The sequence below is a fragment of the Carassius auratus genome, chromosome 5 (genome assembly GCF_003368295.1).
Source record: "Carassius auratus strain Wakin chromosome 5, ASM336829v1, whole genome shotgun sequence".
Lineage (NCBI taxonomy): Eukaryota > Metazoa > Chordata > Actinopteri > Cypriniformes > Cyprinidae > Carassius > Carassius auratus.
Window position 1 is genome coordinate 32,202,582 of NC_039247.1, and position 10,810 is coordinate 32,213,391.

The 10,810-nt window shown below is 40.6% G+C and overlaps 1 protein-coding gene across 3 annotated transcripts in view; it reads left to right on the forward strand.

Moving 5' to 3' along the window:
• kntc1 (kinetochore associated 1) overlaps positions 1-10,810 on the forward strand; it is a 92,966-nt gene that overhangs the window by 60,723 nt on the left and 21,433 nt on the right. For all 3 annotated transcript variants that reach the window (XM_026255419.1, XM_026255420.1, XM_026255421.1), the window contains exons 48-55: positions 2,375-2,427; positions 2,561-2,639; positions 3,903-4,027; positions 4,177-4,312; positions 5,524-5,619; positions 6,027-6,083; positions 6,945-6,999; positions 7,092-7,155. In XM_026255419.1, coding sequence (XP_026111204.1) covers positions 2,375-2,427; positions 2,561-2,639; positions 3,903-4,027; positions 4,177-4,312; positions 5,524-5,619; positions 6,027-6,083; positions 6,945-6,999; positions 7,092-7,155 — 665 coding nt within the window. The remainder of the gene's footprint in view (positions 1-2,374; positions 2,428-2,560; positions 2,640-3,902; positions 4,028-4,176; positions 4,313-5,523; positions 5,620-6,026; positions 6,084-6,944; positions 7,000-7,091; positions 7,156-10,810) is intronic.

Here is a 10,810-nt window from a genome sequence, read left to right on the forward strand (position 1 = left end):
CTCACACGCTGCTTTATCAGGCATATAACATGCAAGTCTTCCTTCAGAAATACAGCGATATAAAAACACCTGTGCCTCGCTTTGATATTTAAACATATAAATGTAAGGATTACTATTAAACGTGAAGTAGGTAACGTTACTCATGTTTATTCAATGAAGCCTTTTTGAAAATCGATCAGTTTTAAAATTGTGGCGAGTCTCCAAAAATAAATAAATGTATGGGAAACACAGCCCGCAGCACAACCACCTGAGCCCAACTTTAGACTACTCACCACCTTAACTTTAACTGCGTTTGTAGAAGGCACCGCAGCCAGACCGATATACACGACCGTGCGCCCGATGAAACCGTCTATATGAATTATCAGACCCCTATCAAATTAATATTCAATCTAGCTAATAGTAATACATGTTAAAAAACACGGTCGCCTTTCGTTAATAATAATAATTACGTTATACTATGATATCGAACAAGTTAGAGAACTGCATTTGAAGCTACTTTATTCAGCTAGATATAGAACAAATGTAGATTTACACGAGAGCTAGTCCGTCTGCGTTTTACACAAGACATCATCGTTTCACAAAATATACGGATAGATACAGTTAGCTGAATGGGTGCATCCCTGTTTATCAGAATGCAAGCGAGTTCGACATCTCTCTGTAGTTTCAGCTTGTCACGAAGCTCTCTCTCTCTTGGAAATGCAACTCCAGTATTTACCCGTGTCTTGTTGCTTCTCTTGTCCCAAAACCATCTCGGGTCATTTATTTCACGCGTGCGTTTGCGCTTCACAGAACGTGCAGGCAAAGCATAATCATGATCCATAACTAAGTTATTGATTGAGGTTTAAATACGAATATAAACAATATAAATATAAAATATAATAGTCTCGATCAAGGCTACTACTTTTTCTTCTTCGTCTCGTCTTTGTTTCTGTTCACCTTTGTATTTGGCGGTTCCGCAGGAAGTTAGATAAACTAGAGGGGTCAAAGTTTATATGACGTCATAGACGGGCGACAAAACGGAAATAAAGAAACGTGCCGTGTCTTCGAATTAAACTATAATTTTCTCCGGATTTGAAAGTTCGTGGAAACTGTCGGGATGATGTAAGTACACAACTAAAAAATATATATAACATAGATATAGTGATTTCTGCTATTTTTAAAGCAGAAAAATTTCATATTGCACCTTTAAAACCAGGACATGATTCTAATCATATAACACACTAATAAATGAACATATGAACAGCAGATATATTAAACATTTGAACAAAATAGGAAATATAAAAATCTAAAAAAACAATTAGAGCAACGACATAAATGAAATAAATTTAGGTGAGCGCCATCTGTGGTGAGCGTCTCATGTGTTTCTATTTCAAATCCGAATAAGATATCATGAAAAATGAGACTCCTGCAAATTTTGAGACTGTCTACACCCCCCAACCCCCCACATATAAAAAAATATATTTCCCAATAGTATTGAAGGCTTCTACAAACTATTTAGTCAGTAGAATATTTTTTTTTCAGTTATAAAACACTAGACAGAAACTTAGACATCATATTAGTGATTTATTTGAGCACTAGAAAAATACAATAAGAATAATTGGAGTAAGAAAAATTAGAAGATTTAAAAAAAAAAAAAAAAAGATTTAACTTTGTTTGCCAATTACAGAACATCCTGAGATTGCTAGAAATGCAGCATTTACAATGAATTACGATGCAAATAAGTGCAGATGTGCTGATGGCCACTTATACAGATGGTAATAACACAAATGTGCCATAAAGTAAATAATCCACTCACTCTATTCATATAGACGCGTTCACTTTGATAGCTGTGATCATACAGTGATAGCGAGCTGATTTGGGCTGATTTGCACTCAAACAGATAGTAATCATGCAGATACATTCACATTCAACATAAATGAAACAAAGGTGATCGCTGTAAGTTTAGACATCTGCTGACAGGTGCGTCAGAGCGCGTCACGAGGAAGTGCCAAAATTCAAATAAACTATCTTCTGCCTGTTTTTCATTCTTTTTTCCGGTGGATCGTCTCATTCTGTTTGTGACACTGTACGCTGCAAAACCATGGCGTGTTTTTACTACCAAGACGCAGTTTCCGACCGTGAGTTACTCCATAACGGACACAAACAGTGCTTTAAATCTTTTAGGCACACTAGGTCTATTTAACGAAAGCATATGCAAAAGTAAACCGGTGTCTTGTTCACTAATCATGGGAGTAACTCCTGCTGAAGTGTGAGCTGTTGTTTTGTGAAAGCCATTACGTCTGTAGTGTGACCATCCAAAGCCCCAGCTTGAACATATCTGCTTATGATTTAGCCTTCTTAGACAGCACTGATGTTCATGCTTGCTTTGTTGTAGGACATTCATCAGGACTGCGTGACTGATATAAATGATGATCCTGATCTCATGAGGTACTAATAAAATATTTTGGAATTATACCACATCATTTGATGTACCAGAACCCAGTGGATTTCCAGTTGTCCTGTAACGTGGTAGAAGTCCTGCTGAAGTATGTGTCTCCCCGATCTTCTCTTTCTACTGCAGAGTTGTGTACTTGCTGCAGATGCACCCCATGGATATAAGTGCTCGACTGCTCAGCCCCATCCTGACAGCACAGACATGGGTGAGGAGCGCTTTACTGTCTGTGTGTGTGTGTGTGACTTATTTAATATAACTATAAAAATGAAATTATTAACAATAGGGATAATTGTATGATTACACTTATCGTATTTTTCCGGACTATAAGTCGCACTTTTTTCATAGTTTGGCTGGTCCTGTGACTTATAGTCAGGTGTGACTTATTTAACATGAACAGAGAGAAATGAACCAACAGAAAACATTACTGTGTACAGCCGCTAGAGGGCGCTCTAAGCTGCTCAGTTCTCCTGTAGTCTACACTGAAGACATGGAGCGCCCTCTCGCGGCTGGAGACGGTAATGTGAACTCTTGGTGCTTGGTTCTAAATAAATGCGACTTATAGTCCAGTGCGACTTATGTTTTTTTTTTATATGGACTATTTTTTGACATTTTTCCTCGAATGAGTAATGGTTGTTGAACCCAGCTGTATAGAGAAGTTGTGATGAAGCAATGGGTTAAAGGAGTTGGGTGTCATCAGCGTAGCAGTGATAAGAAAAGTCATGCTTCTGAATGACAGATCCTAATGATGTCATGTAGATGGAGAAGAGAAGTGGTCCAAGTACTGAGCCTTGGGGAACCCCAGTAGCAAGGTGTTGTGACTTAGAAACATCACCCCTCCAAGACACACTGAAGGATCTGTCAGAGAGGTAGGACTTAACCCACAGGAGAGCAGTTCCAGAGATCCCCATCTTTCTGAGGGTGGACAGGAGAATCTGGTGATTAACAGTGTCAAAAGCAGCAGACAGGTCCAATATGATGATTACTGAGGATTTTGAAGCTGCTCTTGCTAGTCGCAGGGCTTCAGTAACCGAGTGCAGGGCAGTCTCAGTTGAGTGGCCACTTCTGAAGCCAGATTGGTTGATGTCCAGGAGGTTGTTCTGTACAAGGAACACAGAAAGCTGGTTGAACACAGCTCGCTTAAGTGTCTTTGCAATGAATGGAAGAAGGGATACCAGTCTGTAGTTTTCAAGAAGCACTGGATTTAGAGATGGTTTCTTGAGCAGTGGGCTTACCCGAGTCTGCTTGAATGCTGAGGGAAATGTTCCAGTGAAGAGAGGAGTTGATAACAAGAGTAAGCGAAGGTATGACTGAAGAAGAGATCGCTTGAAGGATGGGTCAAAGAGGACCGGAGGCGGATATTTAATACAACCAAGTTTTAAAAAATTTATCTCTCCATGTTAATTAACCATTGCTGAATCTTGCTAACACTAAACTGAGCCCATCATTTAAGATGTGTTGATCTGTTCAGCCCCTGGGAGGATCAGGCCTTCGTTTGACCTTTGAACACCGCAGTCGAGCTCTGGTCTGTCTCACACACTTAGCAGATGCTGCCACCTTAGAGACGCTTTCCAACCAGCCGAGCAGCAAAATCAGGTGAGCTGCACCAGCAGTACTCTGTTCATGGGCTCTCTTATTTGTGTTCAGAATAGATGTGCCCAGTGTTAACGCAAACACACTTTTGGCATTTGTTTCATCATGAATGAATCTGCAGCCCTAATGAGCATGTACTGATGTTTTCACAGATATTATTTGAAGTGCTACATGTATCTTGCCCAGATGGAGGCCCTGAACATTCCCTATACCTTAGAAATGTTCATCAGCAGCCCCAAGGAAGGCATGATCAAGGGTTTATGGAAGAACCACAACAATGAACCTCAGGTAGATAGTACTACTAATATTACAACTAGGGCTGCACAGTATATCAGAATAAAATCGATATGGCTTAGTGTGATGGTAAATCTGTGCAGGCTTTGATTGAATCGAGCTCTTCTGAGGCGCTGGATCACAGCAGAACTGCCTCAGGACGCTCGAGACTAGGGCTGCAACAAATTATTATTTTAATAATCGGTTAAACTAATGATTATTGGTATGATTCATTGACTAATTGTCGTTTTACTTCACTGATCAATCAGTAGACTTTGATTATTCAGCTTTTCAATTAGTTAAAATTAAGGTACATTCTAACAAACAAATAAAGTTAATCACTTCAGCATAAAATGATATGACAGATAGAAACTCTCTCTTTCACCATTTAATAAAAGAAAATCAAGTTGTAATTCTCACTGAAAGCGACACTGGCTCTGGTTTTTCATGTTTACAGTAAAGCTGGTCAAACCGCGTTCTTCTCCGTCTTTCTCTGCCTCCCTGCCCTTTTAGACAACTTTGATTTAACTTTGTAATCATTAGTCAAATCAAGATTCACCTGCACAATTCATCAATTCAGAATCAGAACACATTTACAAAAAAGTCTAATAGAAATGTATGTATGTATGTTTGATGGATTATGAGCTAGTGCAGTGTTGACTGACTGAAACCATAAACTAATGCCTGGATGATTTAAAGAGCTATTCAACAGAACCAGTATCTTTTATATTGTGATCAACATGATACCAGTCACTGATACTCTCGGAAACAGACCATTGTACATAATTACATCAACATACAAAAGCATTCACAGTTTGTTCAAAAGGAGAAATTGCTTTTACGATGTGCACAAGTGTCTAGATGATGAAGTGGAGGATGAGATAGTTGTGAGAGTTTCAGATCTGCTCTGAACAATGCACCGAAGCGGCCGAGAAAAACTGTAATTGATCTGTGTATCATCTTTAACAATGTATAAAACGTGTTTAGTTCTTTTCTCAAGCACTTCCACATTATTCATGTTGACATGATTCATTAACTCATAACCACAGTCTGGAAAGGACACGTCTGCATCTTGTTGGTGTGAATGCATGCTTCTACCTTGAATCATTAATTGATTGTTTTTACAGTACCGGATCTAAATTTGAGAGTATTTATAGTTTTAGATGTTTGTGTGTATTTGTGTCATGTTCTTCAGTAAGTCATACATGTGTTCTGTGTGTTCCCAGGCGGTGCGTCTCGTGGCAGAGCTCTGTCTGGAGTATGAGGTGTATGACCTGCAGCTGTGGAACAGTGTCTTACAGAAGCTGATGTCCTTCAGTATGGTGAGCGCTAGCACTGAGCTAGCACTGAGCTAGCACTGAGCTAGCACTGAGCTAGCACTCAGCTAGCACTCAGCTAGCACTGAACTAGCACTGAGCTAGCACTGAGCTAGGACTGAGCGAGCACTGAACTAGCACTGAGCGAGCACTGAGCGAGCACTGGTGCAGTCGTTAGCTGGAGGCTTTTAGTGCACACACTGCCTACTGAAACATGAATAATGGAAAACTATAACTTTTGATGCTGAGAAAATCTGGAAACATGATCCGTGAGTTCTGCATTTCTATAGATTAGGAGTTATTCTTGGTATGGCATTGAATTGAACAAGTACAGTTGAAGCGGTCATGTTTGTTAGCCTTGTGTTCACTGCTGTTTTAAATGTCATCAAATCTTTCCTCTTTTTCTTCTGTAGACAAGCTACTTGCAGAAGGTCCTGGAGTCTCTCATATCAGTGCCCAGCCTTTTAGAGGTAAAATCTCACTAAAATATTCCTGCGTGTGGGCCACATCGTGCTTAGCACAATCACAATATAGACATTTACAATACAGAGCAGGGCTGTACACTCAGTTTTGTACGGTTTGCACACAGCTCCGGTGATAAAGAGGTTGTTAGGTGAGCATCACAGATCACACAAATATAACACAAGTATGAAGCATCTGTATCATCTCTGAACGAAACACAACTAGTGCAGTTCTTCACTTAATCAGGCATCAGACGCACATTTACTGCATCAGTTTAGTTTATACAGCTCATTATCGTATATAAAATGAATCATGCCCAAATGTTGACGTTCTTAAGAAGCGCTCACAGTCATCGAGATCGTACTGAATCAATATCAGGAGTATCAGTAAGATCTAATAACATCAGAGCATCATGATTTCCAAAATCAGCATTAAGTGCTGTCTCAGTACAGCTCTAAACCCGACTGAAGGCTTGATCAGGTCCAGGGGGTTAAACCAGTCAGACTTGACCTGGTGAAATGAACTGAGAAAAAGAAATATTTTGACATCTACACCGGTCAGCCACAACATTTAAAACCACCTGTTCAGAAATCATATAATACTATAATCTTATTACCATCAGTAATAGCAAAGATGTTTCCCAGTCATAGCAGGCCTTTCAAACAATGTATTTAATTTGGAGGGCTAAACTTATGGTCAAAATGATCTTTTATTAGTAAATATCACTGTTTTTTATATAAAACTCCTAACATTGTGATTGTACCTCAGGAACCGTGCAGGTGATGGTCCTTCCCATCATCACTGGTTAGACGTGTGCTGTCTGTGACACTCAGATCAGCTTTTATTGTTATTATTATTCATGTACGCAGGGACAAAGTCTGTCCAGGATCTGGAGGAGTGTGATTCAAGCCCCTTTCCTGACCGGTAAGAGACTGACACACACGTATTCTTGTGTAAGATGCATGTCATTATCATTACTTCAGTGTGTTTAACTGTGTGTGTTGATGATTTCACAGCCTCTCTTCCTCTCAGCCCTCGACAGCATGAGATCATGTACCAGACATTTGTGCTGCTTCTGAAGTACGTCTACAATATTTGTTATAATATTCATCCAGAGTTTGGAAAGATTGTAAAATATTGTATTTGTAAGGTTTGAAATGTGCTTCAATCTTGAACATGTGCTCAGAGATGTCCATTACTGCCTCTCCCTCTCTCTCTCTCTCTCTCTCTCTCTCTCTCGCTCGCTCGCTCTGCCTCTCTCTCTCTCTCTCTCTCTCTCTCAATTCAATTCAATTCAGAAGGCTTTATTGGCATGACAAAAAAATACATTTTGTATTGCCAAAGCATCAAAAAACAACATAGAAATTGATTTTGAACATTAAGTACACCAAACATTATAATAATAGTTAAATAAAATAAAACATAATATTATAAGATTAATAAATAAAGTAAAAAAGGATTATAATGCCGAAATCATTTCCATAAAACACACATAAACTAAAATAAACTAACACTGAACTTGAAATTTAACATTATATACATGTGTGTAGGTCTTATGGGGTGTCAGGCTGTGAGTGTGTGTGTGTGTGTGTGTGTGTGATTGGGTGTGTCAGGCTGTGAGTGTGTGTGTGTGTGTGTGTGTGATTGGGTGTGTCAGGCTGTGAGTGTGTGTGTGTTCATTAGATGTTTGCTGCTCTGTTCTTCCCTCAGGATGTGGAGAGATGCTACAAATCTTGCTCCTAAATTGGAGCATTTGGCTTCTTCGCCAAGGATGAATCTAAGTTTTTGGGTTGGATTACAGGTGTTAAATTGGGGAAATATCTTATTCATTTTAGGGTAATATTGGTCTCTTATGTGTTCGTATTTGGGGCATTCTGTGAGGAAGTGCAGCTCGGTCTCCGGCACTCCCAGAATGCAGTGCGAGCAGAGTCTGTCCTCCCGGGAGAGCCAGGTCTGTCTCGATGGCCAGGCTGTGCTCGCTGAGTCTGTACATCGTCAGGGTTTTCCTGAGCTTCACATCATTCACTGTGCTCAGGTAGCTCGCAACACTGTACTCTCGATTTAGTGCCGAATAACATTCCAGTTTGTGTTGGTTTTGAGTGGTGTTTGTCCAATGGGTGATGTACTTGTCTTGTTCTGTGTTAATAATTTGTGCAGGCCGAATGTGTGTGAGTGTGTGTGTGTGCTGAGGCGAGCTGATCTCTGCAGGAGAGAGCTCAGTCAGTCTCGGCACCAGCTGGCACAGGGGACTCCTCGTTACGCTCAGCTCTTGCTGTTTGAGGGCTTTATAATGGTACGTGTTGGGGTCGCTTGTTTTCAGGTGTTTCCAGAATTTGATGGCTCGTTTTTGGATGTTGAGGAGGAGAGGGTATTGGCCCAATTCTGCCCTGCATCCGTTGTTTGGTGTTTTTCTTTGGACTTTGAGTATTCTTTTACAGAAATCTAATTGTAGAGTTTCAATCGGATGTTTTTCCCAATTTAAAAAATCAAATTTTATAGAAGGACCCCACACTTCACTGCCATATAAAACAATTGGTTCAATTATTGATTTGAAAAGTTTGAGCCAAATTTGGATTGGGATGTCAATTTTGATTGATCGTTTTATGGCATAGAAAGCCCTCTGAGCTTTCTCTTTGAGTTCATTCACAGCCAAAGTAAAGTTACCAGTTGGAGTTATTTTCAGGCCGAGGTAGGTGTATGCTTTCGTGCTCTCAATGGTTCTGTGTGAGAGTGTGAATGTGTGTGTTGGTCCCTGAGATCTGGAGCGTTTCTGGAACATCATGACTCTAGTCTTCTGGAGGTTGACGGTCAGGGCCCAGGACTGACAGTAATCCTCCAGCAGGTCCAGGCCGTCCTGAAGCCCCTCTTTAGTGGGCGACAGGAGGACCAGGTCGTCTGCGTAGAGTAGACACTTGATCTCTGTGTCGTGGAGAGTGAGACCTTGAAAGGGAGCATGTTCTAACATATTGGCCAATTGGTTGATGTAAATGTTGAAGAGGGTGGGGCTTAAACTGCATCCCTGTCTCACTCCGCGCCCCTGGGGGAAAAATTCGGTTCTTTGGTTTCCAATTTTGACAGCGCATTGGCTGGCTGTGTACATCGATTTGATCAAATCATAGAATTTCCCCCCTACTCCACTGTCGATAAGCTTTAGGTATAATCCTTCGTGCCAGATTGAATCGAATGCTTTCTTGAAATCAACGAAACAAGCAAAAATTTGTTCTTTGTTTTGATGTACATATTTGTCAATTAGTGTTTGTAATGTAAAGATGTGATCGGAAGTGCGACATTTTGGAAGAAAGCCAATTTGGGATTTACTCAAGGCATTGTGCTTCATAAGGAAGTGTAAAAGTCTGGCGTTTAAGATGCTGCAGAGAACCTTCCCCAGGTTACTGTTCACACAGATGCCTCGGTAGTTGTTGGGGTCTAGTTTGTCTCCGCTCTTGTGGATGGGGCTGATGAGGCCCTTGTTCCAGATCTCAGGGAAGAACCCTACACACAGAACATCATTGAACAGTTTGAGCATGGCCAGTCTGAAGCTTTGGTCTGTGTGTTTCAGCATCTCGTTCAGGATGCTGTCTACACCACAGGCTTTCCTGGACTCAAGGACTCCTAATTTTTCTTCCAATTCTTTCATTGTTATGGGGAAATCTAAAGGGTTTTGGTTTGTTTTAATTGATCTTTCCAAATTGTCTAGTTTATTAATTATTTCATTTTGATTAGAATTTTGAATTTCAGTTGGGGTGTATAATTCCTGGAAGTGGTTTTTCCACTTCTCCCCATCTTGGATTGCCAGAACTTCTTGATTTGGTTTGTATAGCAATTTCCATTTATCCCAAAATTTGTGTGAGTTTATAGATTTTTCAATTTCTTCAAACTGGCTTTGCAAAAACTGTGCTTTTTTCCGCCGGAGTGTGGCTTTATACTGTTTCAGTGCCTCACAGTAAAGAAGTCGGAGGTCCGGATTATCTGGTTGTCTGTGTTTTTGATTTGATAAGTTTCTGAGGTTTTTTCTCAGAGCCTTACAGTCCAAATCAAACCATTTGTCAGTATCTAAATATTTTTTCTTTGGTTTAACGCTTGCCAAATGACTTTTTTGTGCTGTTTTGTAGAATATGTTGTTTAGGTCTTGAACTTCCTGATTGATGCCGAATTGGTTTTTAGGGTATTCCTGTATTTGGAATGAATGTATGAGGGATTGTATTTCTGAAGAATCGACGGCAGTGCTGTAATTACTGGCACTGGTTTCTGTCCATTTGAAAGACATTATTTTGCTCATTTGATACGGGGTCCTAATTGTTTGGGGTGATGTGTCAGATTGCTTTATATAGAGGATGATTTGGCTGTGGTCTGAGAAAGGTTTCAGGGGTTTGACTGTGAATGCCCTCAGAGAGGAAAGGTCTAGATCTGTGATGGTGTAGTCTACAGTGCTGTTCCCCAGAGCTGAGCTGTAGGTGTATCGGCCGAGCGAGTCTCCTCGCAGTCTCCCGTTGACGATGTACAGAGCCAGTCCTCGGCAGAGCTGCAGCAGCTGCCGTCCGTGAGCGTTCACCGTTTCATCACAGTTTTGTCTGCTGGGGTGAGAAAGGTATAAGTGGTTATTGCCTGTGATGAATCTGCTACCGTGTGATTCGATGAAATCTAATTCTGCTCCTGTTCTGGCGTTTAGATCGCCCATAAGCAGCACATTTCCCTGGGCCTGGAAATGGCTGATTTCTCTCTCTATGTTCTGGAA